Source organism: Cokeromyces recurvatus (assembly GCF_025118155.1).
Source record: "Cokeromyces recurvatus strain NRRL 2243 chromosome Unknown BX663scaffold_50, whole genome shotgun sequence".
Lineage (NCBI taxonomy): Eukaryota > Fungi > Mucoromycota > Mucoromycetes > Mucorales > Mucoraceae > Cokeromyces > Cokeromyces recurvatus.
In genome coordinates this window covers 123,596-140,560 of record NW_026251436.1, presented here as the reverse complement: position 1 = coordinate 140,560, position 16,965 = coordinate 123,596, and the positions used below count along the sequence as shown (strand labels likewise).

At 29.7% G+C, this 16,965-nt stretch overlaps 10 protein-coding genes and 1 non-coding gene across 11 annotated transcripts; 4 read left to right on the top strand and 7 right to left on the bottom strand.

Moving 5' to 3' along the window:
* Positions 1 to 375: 375 nt before the first annotated feature.
* On the top strand, positions 376 to 447 carry BX663DRAFT_t143. The gene has a single exon. It is a non-coding gene; the product is annotated as a tRNA-Glu (tRNA).
* Positions 448 to 1,813: 1,366 nt separating this feature from the next.
* Positions 1,814 to 2,311, top strand: BX663DRAFT_490625 (uncharacterized protein; the record flags this gene model as incomplete). The annotated part of the gene is made up of 1 exon (XM_051524969.1): positions 1,814 to 2,311. One exon carries the CDS (start codon positions 1,814 to 1,816, stop codon positions 2,309 to 2,311), a length of 498 nt encoding a protein of 165 aa, XP_051377786.1.
* A 268-nt stretch (positions 2,312 to 2,579) lies between these two features.
* Positions 2,580 to 4,727, bottom strand: BX663DRAFT_527233 (U3 small nucleolar ribonucleoprotein complex, subunit Mpp10). Its single transcript, XM_051530011.1, has 3 exons — positions 4,546 to 4,727; positions 4,107 to 4,479; positions 2,580 to 4,029 (listed from the first exon to the last, which is right to left on the bottom strand). The coding sequence occupies exons 1-3, from the start codon at positions 4,664 to 4,666 to the stop codon at positions 2,757 to 2,759; spliced, it is 1,767 nt and encodes a 588-aa protein (XP_051377785.1). The 5' UTR covers positions 4,667 to 4,727; the 3' UTR covers positions 2,580 to 2,756.
* Positions 4,728 to 4,885: 158 nt separating this feature from the next.
* BX663DRAFT_527226 (uncharacterized protein) lies at positions 4,886 to 5,917 on the top strand. The gene is made up of 5 exons (XM_051530010.1): positions 4,886 to 4,935; positions 5,003 to 5,110; positions 5,184 to 5,365; positions 5,434 to 5,499; positions 5,561 to 5,917. The coding sequence occupies exons 2-5, from the start codon at positions 5,065 to 5,067 to the stop codon at positions 5,891 to 5,893; spliced, it is 627 nt and encodes a 208-aa protein (XP_051377784.1). The 5' UTR covers positions 4,886 to 4,935; positions 5,003 to 5,064; the 3' UTR covers positions 5,894 to 5,917.
* Positions 5,918 to 6,351: 434 nt separating this feature from the next.
* Positions 6,352 to 7,597, bottom strand: BX663DRAFT_527223 (uncharacterized protein). Its single transcript, XM_051530009.1, has 5 exons — positions 7,421 to 7,597; positions 7,037 to 7,351; positions 6,809 to 6,947; positions 6,620 to 6,749; positions 6,352 to 6,559 (listed from the first exon to the last, which is right to left on the bottom strand). Exons 2-5 carry the CDS (start codon positions 7,343 to 7,345, stop codon positions 6,472 to 6,474), a joined length of 666 nt encoding a protein of 221 aa, XP_051377783.1. The 5' UTR covers positions 7,346 to 7,351; positions 7,421 to 7,597; the 3' UTR covers positions 6,352 to 6,471.
* Positions 7,598 to 9,055: 1,458 nt separating this feature from the next.
* On the bottom strand, positions 9,056 to 10,749 carry BX663DRAFT_527218 (uncharacterized protein). Its single transcript, XM_051530008.1, has 5 exons — positions 10,673 to 10,749; positions 10,445 to 10,553; positions 10,100 to 10,370; positions 9,438 to 10,033; positions 9,056 to 9,379 (listed from the first exon to the last, which is right to left on the bottom strand). The coding sequence occupies exons 1-5, from the start codon at positions 10,725 to 10,727 to the stop codon at positions 9,202 to 9,204; spliced, it is 1,209 nt and encodes a 402-aa protein (XP_051377782.1). The 5' UTR covers positions 10,728 to 10,749; the 3' UTR covers positions 9,056 to 9,201.
* Positions 10,750 to 10,826: 77 nt separating this feature from the next.
* On the bottom strand, positions 10,827 to 12,189 carry BX663DRAFT_527217 (uncharacterized protein). The gene has a single exon (XM_051530007.1). It carries the CDS (start codon positions 11,689 to 11,691, stop codon positions 11,038 to 11,040), a length of 654 nt encoding a protein of 217 aa, XP_051377781.1. The 5' UTR covers positions 11,692 to 12,189; the 3' UTR covers positions 10,827 to 11,037.
* On the bottom strand, positions 11,974 to 12,873 carry BX663DRAFT_296074 (uncharacterized protein). The gene is made up of 4 exons (XM_051522024.1): positions 12,777 to 12,873; positions 12,267 to 12,697; positions 12,107 to 12,203; positions 11,974 to 12,002 (listed from the first exon to the last, which is right to left on the bottom strand). The coding sequence occupies exons 1-3, from the start codon at positions 12,826 to 12,828 to the stop codon at positions 12,183 to 12,185; spliced, it is 504 nt and encodes a 167-aa protein (XP_051377780.1). The 5' UTR covers positions 12,829 to 12,873; the 3' UTR covers positions 11,974 to 12,002; positions 12,107 to 12,182.
* BX663DRAFT_527212 (Bin/amphiphysin/Rvs domain for vesicular trafficking-domain-containing protein) lies at positions 12,799 to 14,241 on the bottom strand. The gene is made up of 4 exons (XM_051530006.1): positions 14,011 to 14,241; positions 13,881 to 13,952; positions 13,205 to 13,798; positions 12,799 to 13,134 (listed from the first exon to the last, which is right to left on the bottom strand). The coding sequence occupies exons 1-4, from the start codon at positions 14,206 to 14,208 to the stop codon at positions 12,988 to 12,990; spliced, it is 1,011 nt and encodes a 336-aa protein (XP_051377779.1). The 5' UTR covers positions 14,209 to 14,241; the 3' UTR covers positions 12,799 to 12,987.
* Positions 14,242 to 15,292: 1,051 nt separating this feature from the next.
* BX663DRAFT_527209 (camp-regulated phosphoprotein/endosulfine conserved region-domain-containing protein) lies at positions 15,293 to 15,943 on the top strand. The gene is made up of 3 exons (XM_051530005.1): positions 15,293 to 15,383; positions 15,466 to 15,549; positions 15,623 to 15,943. Exons 1-3 carry the CDS (start codon positions 15,348 to 15,350, stop codon positions 15,809 to 15,811), a joined length of 309 nt encoding a protein of 102 aa, XP_051377778.1. The 5' UTR covers positions 15,293 to 15,347; the 3' UTR covers positions 15,812 to 15,943.
* Positions 15,944 to 15,959: 16 nt separating this feature from the next.
* Positions 15,960 to 16,962, bottom strand: BX663DRAFT_527207 (concanavalin A-like lectin/glucanase domain-containing protein). The gene has a single exon (XM_051530004.1). The coding sequence runs from the start codon at positions 16,912 to 16,914 to the stop codon at positions 16,051 to 16,053; it is 864 nt and encodes a 287-aa protein (XP_051377777.1). The 5' UTR covers positions 16,915 to 16,962; the 3' UTR covers positions 15,960 to 16,050.
* Between the last annotated feature and the right edge of the window lie 3 nt (positions 16,963 to 16,965).

Here is a 16,965-nt window from a genome sequence, read left to right as displayed (position 1 = left end):
TTTATTTTTTTATTTTTAGGACTTTTATTGGTCAATTAATTTTTTTTCTCCCAATTTCTCTATGAAAATTAAATACTGCCAAAAGGCTGTAAAATTAAAATTGCTATAAAATAATCAATTTTTGCTATAAAGTTGTAGTTTTTTTTAGATATATAAAAGCTTGTATATGATAAAAAAATTAATATTAATTTTATTTTCATGTTTACTAGTAATAAGTTGACGAAATAATCATTTTTTGAAAAAATCACTTAAAACTCAGCAAAAAGACTTGTTTTACGTATGTTTTCAGTTGCGGAATATTTTCATTACTTGTAGTGGGTCTAAAGTTTTACTCTTTTGTATCTCAAGAAGTCAAGAAACGACATTAATGTAAGTTCCTCATTGGTCCAACGGCTAGGATTTGTCGCTTTCACCGACACGGCCGGGGTTCGACTCCCCGATGGGGAAATAACTTTTTGATTTTTTTTTTTTTTTTTTGTGCGGTAATTTTTTTTTAACATTTAAATGAAGTAATTATCTTGTGATTCAAAACTTAGCTTAGCCTTTTTATTTTGCGTTGATAGCAACAGATTAATTATTGATTAATGAAAGTTTATTAAAATAATAACGTCATTAAAAAATGCAACTAAAAATTAACCACATTGTTGTTAATGATCAAGTACCGTTACTACTACTATCACGTTATTCAATCCCCTTCTTCTTTTTTTCTGTGAACAATTGTGATTTAAATAATTGTATATTAATAAATTTACTTGTTGACAACAAATAAAGTAGAATAGTTTTTTTTCTTTAGTAATGAAACACAAAATCAGAATTTTAATGTAACGCAAGTGAATTAGTCTAAAATATAATATTCCGGAAAAGAAGAAGATAAATTATTTCTCATTAATATTGTATTTATTATGGCAGAAAAATAGGAGTATTTGTCTAATTGAAACGAATAATAAGACATAATATAATGTATAATATAATATATGATATAATATGTATACACATATGTATATTCATATATATTTTATAATAACGGCATATGAATATATAAATTACAACAGGCTAACATGCTTTTTTGATAATATATCTGGAGCAACAATATAAGTAAATTTAACAATTTTTTTTAACCTGTTTTATTATATTATTATTATTATTATTTTGTGCCTGATATTCTTTTAATTCCCGCACACACACACAAAAAGAACACATGTTTTCAACATAATAAAAATATAAAGCAGGTAAATTATACAGCATTCGATATTATTTTTTTTGAGAGGCTTATATTGTACTTAAAAAAAAAAAAGTGGGGAGGTCAGAAGAATGATAATGTATGCTTGTGCTTATATCCTTTTATATAAATATGTACATATATATTTGTATATCAGGGAGGTGGTAAAAGTAGGAAGGAAAAAGAAAAATATTATCCAACTGTTAATATTATAGTTTAACGGATATTATTTAGTCTGAGGCGATTTCGCCTTTGGGCATAAACCACTCATATGCATGTTTTATATGAACTGAATTAACACAAATTTATTATATAATTTACATTTATAATATTCTGCCATTTCTTATTTTTATTTTATTTTATATTTATATTTATTTTATTTTTTATTTTATATTTTTTTTATTATCATTTTTCATTTTTATTATTATTTTCAGTTTAACTTTAATGATCAAAAGTAACTCAAGCCCTTCTATACCATTACACAACTATTTTGATACAATCAAATGGAAAAAAAGATTTCACAAATTATCACATAAATTTAACTATTCTCGCAACAACAACAACAACAACAACCGCACAACGTCAGCCACTACAATGGCTGCTGCAACTGAAAAATTCATTCGAAAATCCTCTTACGATACAACAATTCATTCTGAAGACTTGACCGCTAGTCAATTTGCTCATCTAACAGGTATTGACCGAAAGAGAGCTACGTCTATCTGCTGCTCATCCTCTACTACAGATGATGATGACTCAGATGATTTAGAAAGTGACGACGATGGATATTCTTCTCCTCATCATTATTCTACAGTGGGCCCAACAGTGTGCATTTGGGACGACCACTTTTGGCAGAACGCTAATAATAAAACTTTACCCTTTCCAACAAAGGAGGAGATTGTCAAAAATGAATGTATCACAAGAACACCAACATGCCATTCAGTGCAAAAAGGTAGATTTAAAATCATTTGGGGTCAACAGCAAGAAAATTATAATGAAATCGTCACAGTTCCCGCCCCATCCTCTAAATGTGTTGAATGGAAGCGTAAAAGGGCAAATACTTGTGACACTACTTTTTCAAAAAAGTCTCTTTAGAACGAAAAAAAGATACACCATTTTACACGACATTCCTTTGTATTCATATTATAGAAAATTCCTCAAGTAGCACTATACCCTTTCTCGTCCCTCAATTCCATTATCGTTATTAATTTGAATCCTTCTTATTATTGTATGTTTATATGATATGTATATGCACTTTTTCTTCTTTTTTTCTTTTTTCTTTTTCTTTTTTTTTTCTTTTTTTTCTTTTTTTTCTTTTTTTTCTTTTTTTTCTTTTTTTTCTTTCTTTTTTCTTTTTCTTTTTTTCTTTTTTATATGATGAATCCCTTTAATGTATATATTATTATGTAATATGATCAATATGTAGTATAACACAGTAAGCGTATAAACATATCATTACCACATCTTTCGTATTTTACACTATCTATCTATCTATTTATTTATTTGTTTTTTCTTATATTTAAACTATAAATCATATACATTATTTTTTGGTAAATTGCTTTTGTTGTCCATCTTTTCCAATAACAGTAACATTCTTTTGCGTCAGTAGTTCCTTGACTGCATTCATCTTTTCCTTCTTTTGACCAATTCGAGGATTGTACTTTTGCATTACCTTCATTTCTCTTTCCTTCATTGCCTTTTCCTTTCTCTTCAATTTCTTCTTTTGAGCTCTAAGACGTTTACGTTCTTCTTGTGTCATTTCTGTTGTCGCCTTCACCTCACTACGTTTCTTATCATATACTTCTTCAGGAGCCAGTAAAGTAGCTTCTGAGACATTGACAGGAATCACTTCTTCCATACTAATAGCAGCAGTATTACTCACGATTGTCATTTCAGGCTTAGGTGCCTTAGGTGTGTAATGGAAATTAGAAAGGGCATCCAATTTGTAACATAATGTCTTGAACATTTCTGTAATCTCTTCGTGTTCCTTTTCAAGTGCTTCATCACGGGCATCTTTCTTTTCTTGGTTCCCCTGTTTATGCATGTATTCATCTTCATATATTTCAGCAAGTGATTGCTTGGCTTTTTCATCACTAAGTTCAATACGTCTAGAAGGCACAAAAGGTTGTAAAGTAGGATCCACTTTGCGTTCAACATCATCAAACATGTTATCCAGGATACGTTTTTTAATCATCTCCTCAAGGGTATTTGTGGTTTCCTGTGTAATAACTGGAACAGGCTTATTCGCATGTTCAAATTCAAGATCTTCTTCAAGGAGACTATTTACAGGTCGAATATTAGCAGTTGCCTCACCACGTAATGTCCAATGTTTATCTTGAATATTTTCTTCTTCAAATTCTTCAATTTGTGCCTGGATTCGTTCTTGCTGTTTTTGAAAGGCGGATTTATCATTATCATTCGATTCTTCAGTATCATCTTCTTCTGCAAAGAGATCACGCACTGAGCCTTCCTGCATTGATTCATCTTCTTCATTTGACTGCTCCTCCTCCTCCTCCTCCTCATTATCAGAATTTGTCTCATCAAAATCTTCTTTTATATTATCTTCAAATTGAACTCTTTTTTTACTTGACTGCTTTGGCCTCTTTCCAAAAAAGTCATTATATGTCATTTCTGCAGCAGCTACAGCTTCATCTTCATCTTCTTCATCTTCGGATTCATCTAAATTTTTATCAAAATCAAATTCATCATCTTCTCGATCTGACATCATGTCTAACTGTTCCTGTTCTTCAGTCCACTTGTTAAATTCTTCTAAATTAAAAAAGTCATCGTCTACTTCTGATGTTTTTTTAGGTCTTTTTTTTAAAAAAAAAATAAAAAAAATAAAAAAATATTAATATACATTCATGTTAAGGTTTATAAATTGATATACTTTTTTTCTTCTTCTTCTTCTTCTATATCTGTGTCCTCTTCTTCTTGTTCTTCTTGTTCTTCTTCTTCTTCCTCATCTTGAGATTCATTTTCTGTTTCTTCTTGTTGATCAAATTCGAAATTTTCATCATCGTCCTGGATTTCTTCATTTTCATCAAGATCCATGGATTGGCCGGATACACTTTCATCGTCACTAAATGATTGAGATTCTTTCAGAGAAGGTTTTTTGGTGCTAAATGATTTAAGAGCATCTTTAGCATAATCTAAAAAGGGCTCGTTTTGTGCTGCAATTTCTTCCCAAATTTGATCGTTATCAAATCCCTCTGTTAATAATTCTGTAAATGGTGAAAATTGGACTTGTTCTATTTTTTTGACTAGATGAAAAAAAAAAAAGGGCTGAGTATACCATTTGCCGTATAGTTAGAGTTATAGATAGATACCATTATCGTAGAAATGTTTTGCCATTTCCAAAGCATTATTAACAACCTCTTGATTTGAAGTAAAAAAGACTTGTGGTTTATCTACAACATTGGATATAAATTGGTCAATTGAGTTCGACATTTTCAATAAATAAATAAAAAAAAAAGGGTTAATCCCAAGATCTAGTTTGGTTTTATTTATTTAGTTTCCACAATGAAAATAAAAAAAAAAAGGAAAGGAAAAAAAAAAATAAAAAAAATAAATCAAGTCACACAACTTCAAGTCACAAAAATCAGTTTTCATAATAAATGAAAAAAACAATGTGCATTTCTGATTGAACTCATTAATGATTCTAAGAAAAGAAAACATCAACGAGTTTTGTGAAAAGGGATATACTGTCTTACTTGATGGTAAAATCAAATATATATATATATATGTACATATTTAATTCTAACCTAAAAAATATCCTTATTATAGCATTGTCAGAGAATGAACTGCGTGCATTACATGATGAAGCAGATCTTCTTTCTAATCATTTAATGACAGAAGGATATGATCTAATTCACGACCTTGGTTGTATTGTTGGTAATTTGCAACAATTTTTTTTTCCTTTAATAAATTAATTACAATTAAAAAAAAAAATAAAAATAAAAATCAGAGCCTTGGACGTGTGGCTTTCTAGAGTTTGAAAACGATTTTTATAAAACTGATGTTAAAGAATATAAAAAATTACGTGATAGTATTCTTGATTGTGATAATGGTACTTTGATTTCTGATTTAGTATTACATAAATATGGAGCTTGGGCAAGACAACTATTAGAAACAGAAGATACATATTTGGTTTGTTATTCTAAATGATTAGACTAGTATGAAGTATCTAACTGACTAAATGTTATACGATGTGTTAGTTGAATGAACAATATATCATTAAACCGCCTTCTATATTCGGACTATCTCAATTTGCATGGCATAGGGTATTCACTAACTGTGTTCATATATAAACAATATAAAAAGAATAACTTTTTTTAGTAATAGGATTCAGATTATTATGATGATGTACGTCACAGACAAGAACCAACAGTAGCTTGTTGGACAGCACTTGATGATGTTAACCGATTCAATGGAACAGTGGAGCTTGTCGATTTCCAAAATAATTCGTACCTGTTAGAGGTGCCTGCAGGCTCTATTTTATTCATGTCACACCGTCTTTTACATCATAGTACAAGTAATTCAAGTCCTCAAAAATTTCGACGCGCTTACATGGCACAGTTTTCCAAGCAACCCCTTGTTTACTTTGATAAAAAAGAAGATCTACCTTTGGCTTCTCGATGTGTTGCACTAGCTGTGAAGACATGTGGACTACCCTAAATTTTTAGTGTTGTTTGTCCGACAACAGTCTTTTTTTTTTTTTTTTTTTTTTTTTTTTTTTTTTTTTTTTTTTTTATCTAAAAGCAGTCTTCTTATTTTATTTCCATTTCTTTTTCTTTTCTTTTTTTTAAAAAAAAAGAGAGAAATGTCATTATTTTCATTTTCATTACACGAAGGAAATAAAGATATAACAAACGGAGGTTTATTACCTCAAGAGCCACTGATGAAAATATAAACTTAGCCAAATCTGATGTTTTTTTTTTTTGTATATAAAGAACAAGAAAAAGAAAACTAAAAGAAAAACCTTTCTTTACAAGTTATGTGTTTTTCTTTTTTCTCTTCCTTTTTCTGCGAGTTCTTTCAATGACTATATACATGTATAAAAAACACTGATTATAAAAAAAGCCATAAACTGATAGGATTATATAGTTAAAACTTTCTGATGGTTCATTTGTTATTTTTTTTTTTTTTCAATATGATAACAACTGATATGAATAAAGAATTTATTGATTTGAGTAATACATGTGTATTCTTCTAATTTAAGCCATTGTTCCATAATATATAAAAATAAATAAATATTAACGAATTAAAGTTTTGAATTCAACATCATTTAAAATAATGGGTTCTTGTAAATAAACTTCCAAGTCTTTAGGACAAGATAAATTGCTATCATATCAAATGTAAATGTCAATGTATGAATGTGTCAAAAGGGAAAAAGAAACTTACGCATTATTCAAGATACCATTCTTCTGTTTAACAGTAAAACCATCACATAATATAGCTGCTCGTACTAAACGCGGCAACAGATAGTCCTCAAATGGATGAAATTTTCGATTTACATGACCACGTAAGGCCTCTAAAATAAAAAGGATAAAGATAAATAAAGACATAGATGAATATAGATATTTATATAACCTGCAACAAGTTTATAACATTCATATATAATGTCTCTTTGTATTCTAGTTACAGCCTTTGGTTGTTTCCATGGAATATTCATAATAATAGAAATCAGATATTCAAATGATCTTTCAGCACATTTACGATTATAACACATCTTATAACATGAAGAAGGTCTGTTAAATAAAATAATAATAAAAAGAGGAGAGGAGGATTACTAGTCATTTTTTTTTTTTTATATCTCACCTTATAATTTCTACAAACATTTAATAAATTTTGTAAATCCTTTTGACCAATAAAGAATTGAGAATTCCTTTGTTGCTCATTCATGGTATCTAATGAAAAGGGAATAGCTATACCATTTTTAAATTCACCAGCCCAAGAAGAAAAGAGATCATTACAGAGTTCATCATAAGAACTATGGATGAAACGAATACGTCTACCTTGTACAGAGGCAAAGCAAAGATTAGCCAATATAGATTTCAAGTTTTCTTGATCACGAATGATTAATTCAGCATAAGCAGTACCTAACGTTTTACCTGTTTTTACATCCATTAAGATCTATTCAATGTGAATATGAGTGAGATGATATATATATATATTATTCAATCACCACTATTTTTATTTTACATGTATACATTGTGGTAGTTCAGTTTCATTTGGTACTTGAATATGAATATTTTGTTGAAATGTTTGTTTAATATCATTCGCATTTATACTCCAAGGGATCTAAATAGAGTAGAGCAGAGTGGAGCAGAGTAGAGTAGAGCAGAGTGGAGCAGAGTAGAGTAGAGCAGAGTAAAGCAGAGCAGAGTAGAGCAGAGCAGAGCAGAGCAGAGCAGAGCAGAGCAGAGCAGAGCAGAATAGAATAGAATAGAATAGTGTTAGATTAGATTAGATGATACACATATATATTATATACATTAATTATTTTGACAACAGTATAAGGTCGAATTAAAGTTATATTTTGTTGTTCATTTTCATCACGCATCATATTAGAAGCAATAAAGGATATAGAATCTGTAATATATTTTGTTGTATTATCATTTGTTGTTGTCATTGGATTTGATGATTCATAATCCATATCTTGTTGTCTTTCACCAGAGACTATTTGAGACCAAGCAGGCTTATGATTTTCTTTAAATAAAGAAGTATCTCTTGATTGATGTAATCCATTCCAAAGACTATTTTGTTGTTGATAATGAAATGGAGAAAATAGATTACTATTACAATTACGATTTGATAAACCAGGTGGTGTAAGATGAAATTGATTGACGGCTGCATTTGTTGTAGTAGCTTTAAACCTTTTCAAGCCTTTTAATAGGTGTATGAATAAAAAATATATAATATATACATATATTAATATAATGTATGTATTCTTGTATTTATTTTATTTTTTAACCTTGTTCATAATTCGCTGTATGATGACTCATGTTTGTTGTTAAAAATGGTTCATTTTCATTTTGTACTCTATTCCACCAAGAGTGAATAATTTGCTCTTTATTAAAGTGATCATCTTTTTTTTTTAAGAGAAATCATGTAAATCTCTTTAACACTCTTTCTTTCACATATAAATATATATTATTTTACAATATTGATTTATATTATTTTCATTATGTTGAATACTTCTTTTTTGATTTTGTTGTCTCCATGTATTATTATTGTTATTTGAAACAAATAGATTTCTTTTATTGTCGTTATAGCAATCTATATATATATAAAGAGAGAAAGATTTATTTTTTTTTTCTTTTAATATATTTTGTTCTTTAATAGATTCATTTTTTGCCTTTATTATTTTCCATTTAAAAGTAATGAAGGAAGAAAGAAAGAAGTATAAAACAGAGAAAAAAGAAAACAGACGTGTATTTCATGCAACAACAATTTTTATATGTATATTTTTTTTTAAGCTCATCAATGTAAATATAACGAAGAATAACATCCCTTTTTTTTTATTATTATTATGCATCATTAGGAACAATAATAATAACAACATTCTATTATTAAATAGGCGATTGAATTATTATTATATTATGTCAAATGAAAGTTTTCTTTACATTATTTATTCGTAAATAAACGAATGGAATACACGCATGACTAGAAAAGAAACCTATTATAATCTGATTACATGTATAGTCACTAGTAATAGAGATCATTTTGTTTGACACAATACGCACACACATACACACACTTATACGTAGAAAGACCTATTCTATAACAAGTGAACGCACGCATATTACAATGATTCTCTGTGTTGGTATTGGCAGAGTCTAGTCTACTACTCTATTTCAAAGCAATTATATCCCCGCCCCACCTTTTATTTTTATTTTTTTTTTATTTTAAAAAAGAAATTATCATGGATTTTGATTTTACGCTGTCTTTTTTATTATTATTAATACAAATAGACGGATTCTTTACTCTTGCGATAAAAGGGGTCTACGCTCTTCCTCTTCTTCTTTACGAACAAATGGCCATTTAAGAACTCCATTAAAGTAAAACGTACCTGTCACCATAACAATAAATCCTCCTACTTGAATCCATGAAAATTGTTCCCAACCCAAATAAAGGGATACCATCCAAATAAATAATGTCCTATTATTTGATAAATAAATAAATACATCATCTAAATTCATTATAGGTTCTATTTTACCTGCATGCATCAATGGTACTTCGGGCAGTAGCAGAAACTGCTGATGTAATCGAAAGTCCAAACCAATTAAAAAAGGCAATGGATATACTAATAGCAATCCCTGTTTGCCAAACAAGTGAATGATCAAAGAAGTCATGAAATCCTTGAATTATATCAAATGAAGCATAACGTTTTCCCAATAAAATATGTAAGAATGGCATGGCTGATAAAATAGAAATTAATCCAAATGATCCTTCAAGTCCTACTGCCTTAAGTGGCGTCACATGATAACGTATTAAAATCTTTTCTTCAATTACAAATTGTGATGCAGTAAAGAGTTGTGCTCCTAAAACTAAAAAGACGCCTACAAGTGATTGGTAATCAAATGAAGAAGATGATGACGATACAACGACACTGGGTTTCTTTTGAGGAAATAAAATAGAAGAGAGACCGACCATACCGACACCTACAACTACCAGCACTAAAGAAAACCATTCAAATCGATGCAAACGACGATTTAAAAATAAATAGCTAAATAAGCCTGTAAATATCACGACAGCTCCCCTTAACATTTGATAGACACTAGCTGAAGTTAGAATTAAGCCTACATTCATGATCTATAATCATAATCATTTAGTTAGTAAAATAGAGGGATAGGAAGGATATCAGTATTCAAAATTTACTGTGGTTGCAGTTAAATCACATAGAGTAGGTATCCAGAATAAAAGACTCTTCCAACCTTTTAGTTCAGGTAATGGTTCTTGTTGTTCTGTCATTAGTTTATTATGTTGATCAACATCATCAATTATAACAGAGGCATCCAATTGATTAACTGCAGAAGGAGGTGGAATTACAGAATTAGACAAAATTCCATTTTTATACATTTTTCTTTGTTGATATTTTTGATAAACATAAACAGACCAAACAGCAAATTCACCAACAAACATATTAAGTCTATGATATAAACAGGTATATATATATATTTATTTATTTATCATTATACATTGTGTGTCTATTCTATGACTTACGTTTGCCAAATAGGCTGTTCAAAATACTTTCTATTCTTTGGGTCGGGATCATCACAATGATCTACACATTGCATGTCTTGAAATTTATTTAAAATAGTATTACAAACACCTTTTCAAACAAATAAATAAACAAATAAATAAAGACATTTCCTATTTTAGTTCTTTTTTTTTTTTTTTTTTTTTTTTTTTTTTAAAGAAAAGAAAAAAAAAAAAAGATACATGTATTACCTGATATCAACATGCCTATCACTAGGACAAGTGTAGCAGAAGACCTTTTAGACATTATTGGTTTATTCTTATTCGACATAAAAAGAAAAGAAAAGAAAGAAAAAAAAAAAAAAAAAAAAAGAAAAAATAATAAATAAATAAATTTAATATATATAAAAAAAAAGGAGCCAACCACATTATTTATTAACCAATAAACATTCATCAATGCATAAAATAGGAAAAATTTTCTCAATATGGTATTTAAAAAGACCTCTTTTGATTAATCTATATTAAAGATATAAATATGTATATATATGTTACATACATAAAAGCGGACGGTTATTATACATTCTAATCTTCAACTCTCTTTCTTCTTTTCTCCTCTTCTATAATCTTGCCTTTAATGGCTCTAGACGATATTTAATTTCTTTTAGTTTAGCTGTAGTAGGGCGCCATTGGTCAAATAAGGCTTGCAGTTGATGTAGTTCATTCGCCAAGTTTGGATCATTTAAAATACGTGGATCATCCCAGATACCACGTACTGCCCAAGGTAAATGATAAGGATTATTGAGTAACCTTGGCGTATTTAGTATCCACTCCTTTTTTATGTCATCATAGACGGTGGTCGTTTTGATGACTTTAAATGATCCAAAAGGGGGAGTTTCAAATAGATATTGAAGGGATAATAGAAAGACGTCTAATTCCTCATAAATCCTCGAATGCCCTTCTCCTTGCCAAAAATTACCTGCTAGAACTTGGCTAAGATGAATTAAAAGACCATGATCAGATAAACCAAGATTTAACAGTTTAAATGAAAATAAAACAAGTCGAATCAGAAAATGATTAGGCTCATAGACTTCACCCTCAATGTAAAGAGCACGTAATATTCGAGGATGAAGGATACCTGAGATGATAGCAGAATAAATAGGTACTACTTGATCTTGCATTGAACCCACCAAGACTATTTTAAGATAAGGGTGTGATAAAAGAGATAGGAGTGCATCTTGAAATTGAACTGATATATCAGAACTTGAATCCATAAATTCAAATAATTCTCTTGCTGCATCTGCTTCAAAATACTATTTATGTATCGAATCATAAATCATAAATCATAATAATAATAATAAAAACGTCATATCCTTACTGACCTTGACTATTAAATTTCCTTTGAGGATAGATGGGAAGGGTCCATGTGAGATACCAGCCATAGCCAACATACATACTGGCTGTCGTTGAATATCAATTATTTTATCATCAATTAATTTTCTCAACAGGAGGGTAGAAACAGGTGTTCCTTGTGAATGTGTAGCCCATAAGATGACGTCAGCTTCTTTAATTAAATGATTGGATTCTATTGAAAGTACTTTATAAAACTTATCCACCCTCTCCAACACTTTGCCTTCCCATTCCAAGGGCAATGCTGTAATGGATTCATCGGCTAGTCTGATATCATACCTTTTATAAAAATAGCGTTTTAAAGCTAATGTCATTTGTTCACAAAATTTCTTAGATGTTCCTGTAGGCTCACCAATCACACTACGAACAAGCTACACTTTATTATCACCCAAATTATATTGACACGTTGAATACAAGTTGCCTTTTTATTTTATGTTACCTTCATTGGGAACCATCCATGAACACCTACAATAAGAAACCTTTTTCTTTTAATTGATTTGTTTATACTTTCTTTCTTTATTGTTTCAATAAAATTGTGTAAATCATCTCTAGTCCTTTCTTCTTTTCCTTTTGAAAATAGCGAACGACAACGAACGGTCTCGATGATCTTTGAAAAGAGGACTGAAAAAGAAGAAGAAGGAGGATAGACAGGTTGAAACTGTGAATGAAATGAAGGCAAGACAACGTTAGATCGTCTCTCTTTCTTTTCATCCTCTTCCACCTTTACTGGATTTTTAGGGTCAATCATGTTAACAGAAGAAGGTGTAGGATATGCCTTCCAAAAAGATGATTTTTTATTTTCTGTCAAAACAAGCTCATCATTTAATAATAGTTTATTTTCCTTCTCTGTTGTTACTGGCTCGTCATTATCTATTCTCATTGTTTGATATCATAATCAATCCTAGTTAATTTTTTTTTTTTTTGTTTACTAAATACGCTGTCTTTTTACCATCCTTTTTCATCTGTTCATCGTTTAAAGATTGCTTCCTTTTATTCGACATTTTATAAAATGAGTAAAGAAAAGAAAAGAAAAGAAAAAGAAAAAAAAAGATACATTTCCCTTCCTTTCATGTGATTTACAGTTTGTCATACAAATATTATTAATATACAATATTTAATACAATAGATAAATAAATATTTATAAAAATATATTTGTATTTTTAAGTATGATTGTTTCTGTATAGAGATTCTTGAGTAACTTGAATTTCATCTAATTCAGGTGCAAGATCAGACAAAAGTTCCTGAGCTTCTTTAAAGTATTGTAATTGAGCATTAACCAAGTCTGCTAAATTACGGAAAGGTTCAGGCTAATAATAATAATAAAATGAATACGCTTTCTTTCTTTTTTTTATATGTATATATTATAATTAGGCTTACATTTTCAAGAGCTGTCTTCATTAAATGAGTAGCTTCTTCAACAGCAGCTACAAATTGATCTTCAGCTTGTTCTACTTCTAATCGAGCAGCTTCCAACTTTTCAGGACGAGCAGATCGATATCTTGATTTACAAGCATCTAAAGTTAATCGGATGGATTGTACATGACGTCTTGCCTTTAAAGCTTGATCCAAAGATGAATTCAAAGTAGCTTGCATTGGCTTATTAAACTTTTCAACAATGGTACGGTCCATCTTGACACGAGCATCGGCGACTTTTGATGTAATTGTTGAATATTTGAAAAGAGCAGTACCTAGTGGCTCTTCGATACCAATTGATTCTGCACCTTGAGCTGCAACACGTGATAATCCATGTAATAATGTATTAGGTTGTTGTTGTTGCTGTTGTTGTTGTTCTTCTACATCACTTCTATCAGCAGCTGATGATATTGTTAAATGTTGAATTTCTCTTGTTACCGTATTAGAAATACCAATTAGAGAATCTTGAATTTGAATAGGATAGTCATAAGATGAACTATTAAATGTACGAGATATTTTTAACAAGTTGGCTTGAACACTACGAAGAGCATCAACACGCTAATAATAAAAATAAGCAATTTCATCCATTTACTCATTCATCCATTTTTTTTTTTTTTTTTTTTCCTTTTAATAAACAAACCTTTTCCAAATCTTTATATTCTTGAGGTAATTCTGTAATATTTTCAGCAGTCCCCAATTTTTCTTGAGCAAACTATTTTGATAGGTTTCATATAAAATGCCATCATTCTTATTATATTATTGCTACTTACTTGTCTAACTTGACCAAGACCTTTATTTAATTTTTGTGTAAAAGGATTAAGACGAGAACTCAAGTTAGCAAAGCTATCCAAAGTGTTATTCAGGATGGCATTGGCACCTTGAAAAGCATTATTACTATTGGCAGTATTTGTGGTAGGTGCAGGTTCAGCATCAATTACTTTGATGCCATCATTATTAGCTTGTGACATTTTTTTTTTTCAGAGGGAGAGAAAAAAAAAAAAAGAAAAAAAAAAAGAGGGGGAATTTCTCTTTCTTTTTTTTTTTTTTTTTTTTTTTTTTTTTTTTTTTGCCGCGCTTTATTATCATTGTTATTCAATTCCGATTAGCAATCTTGTCGTATTATGCTAATTTGTCACTTCCAAATATAGCTTACAAAAAAAAATAAAAATAAAATAAAATAAAAGTAAAGCAAAAGGATAACAATTCAAAAGAAGATGTCTGTGATATTCAGTAATAACAATCTAAAGTAAAAAAAAATAAAATAAAATAAAATAAGCAGCATACGCGCCAATTTATATTACCGTATCTCTTCTATCATAGATTCAACAGGGATATTAAGTTTGTTGACATTTAAATCAGGGATACTGTTCTTTGAAGAAGGAGATAGTTTAATAAGCCTCCACCATGTCGTGACTCAGAAGAAGAAATACTCTTAATAAATGAAGAGGCTCAACAAGGAATGACTAGCTTATTTGCATGGCTGGCTAGAGAATATGCAGTAAATAGGAATAGGGGGTGGGAATCTGCAATGATAACAAAACTGGCTATAGCTTAAAATCATCTTTTGCGGTAAATATGAAACAAGAATGAACATTATATTATTTTAGCAGCAAAAAATGAAAAAAAAATGTCTAGACTTAGAAACATGGATTGTACAGAAAAAAAAAAACTAGTTAATTCTTCTACAGGTAAATGCGTGTTAAAATACTTTTTTTTTTTTATATATATATACATATACAAGACTATTATAAATACTATGATTAAGCTGCTCTATTTTATTTGTACAGTTTATGTGAATAGAACTGTCTTTTCTTAATTTAAAGTTGCTGCTAATAAATAAACTGATTCTCTATACTGAAAGAAAAAAAAAAAAAAAAAGGCCAATGAAAAATGACAAACAATTTTTTGCAATAATTTTCGTGTTATAGGAAGAATCTAATACTACCATTCAGATATTACGTCACGTAAAGGTGCTTTGTGAACAGATAAGCAGTAGCACATGTTCACACACAAGCTTTATTTTTACTAGAGTTTTTTTTTTTTCTTCTTTCATTTTTTTTTTTTTTATAAATATTCTTCTTTTTATTTTAATAATAGATAAAATAATATGAACCCATCTCAAGCGAATAAAGTTGATATAAGTGTAATTATTTTATCCTTAGAAATATAAATATAAATTTATATAATGTGCATTATTAAACCGTGTTTTATTTATTGAAATTTAGAAATTAAGCGAAGAAGAAAAGAAGTTGCTTCGTATGTATGGGAAACTTCCAGATCGTAAAGATCTTTTAGGACATAAACTTAAAGTAAATAATAAAAAAAAAAAGAAAAAAAGATTATTCAAGTTTTTTATACTCATTCTATTCATCATTATTTTAGGAACGTAAATACTTTGATTCTGGTGATTATGCACTTTCGAAAGCTGGAAAAGAACCTGTAGCAATAGGCTCAGAACATCCTTCACCTGATACCATCCCACATTCTAATCCTACTTCACAACCAGGTGCAAGTCCTGTTAAAGAAAGTCCTTTAGTTACGGAGTCAGATAAAGAAGCTAATAAACAGTAATTCTCATTTTGTTTACACACTCATGAGAAGCAATCTCACACATACACACACACACACACACACGTATACGCACACACACATACGTACGCACGCACACACAAACGGTCAGATATACATAATTACATATAATCACGTATTTGGAAATATTTCTCTTCAAAATGAATATTAAAGCCTTTTATTTCTTTTATTTATTTTTCTTTTTTATGGTTTTTTGGTTTTCTTTTTCTTTTTCTTCTTCTTTAAATATAATTTCCTATCCAATTTTCAATTGGATATTGGAATGGTTTTTGACCAAAGTTAACCTCTACTTGAGCAGGACCATCAGCACCAATACTTGGATAGTAGTAATGACGCCCAAGGCCTTCGAAGGCTTGCCATATCCATACACCATTTAAAGTGAAAAAGACATTGCCAGTATCCGGACAGTAACCACAGCCTACTGTATCCCCTTTTGTCCAACTAGGACCAAAGGCTTGACCTCCTGTTGCATCATCACAGAACTTGTGTCCATCATCGCTATGATAACCTATCGAAAACTTATTCCAACCTGGCATACGAAAGATAGGGTACGGTTGAGTACATAAACCGATAGCCAAGACAATATCCTTATTGAATACTCTCTGTAGAGTGATTTCGAAATAATGCTGTGTTAATAATAATGTACTCTGATGATGATCAGCATAGTCAGATAGCTTTAAAAATGGATGTGTACCATGAACTGTCACATCCAGGTCTGGTTCTTGTCCTTTCATATAAGGCCAAAATTGAATACAATAGGTATCCTTGATAAGGAAAGGTACATGTGTTTGTTGTTGTTGTAGTTGTTTAGGATGTGTATTATAAGAAGAATGTAAAGGAGTAGTCGGGTTATTAAGTTGTATACAATTGATAAATCCATTTTGTTTGATTTCTTGAGCTTCTTTTAAAGGAAATGAGTCCAAGGATGATTCAAATGCTTGAATGAACATTTCTCCTCTTTCATAAGAATCAAGTGATGCATCATGAATTTTTCCAAACTGGTAAACTTGATTCTGGGGATCAAGGTTAGTTTGAAAAGCGTGATCATAACTAGGAGGTTCTTGTTCGAATTCTTTATTATTCATTATAATGAAAGAGAGATAGATAGATAAATAGAGCAAAAAAAAAAAAAAAAA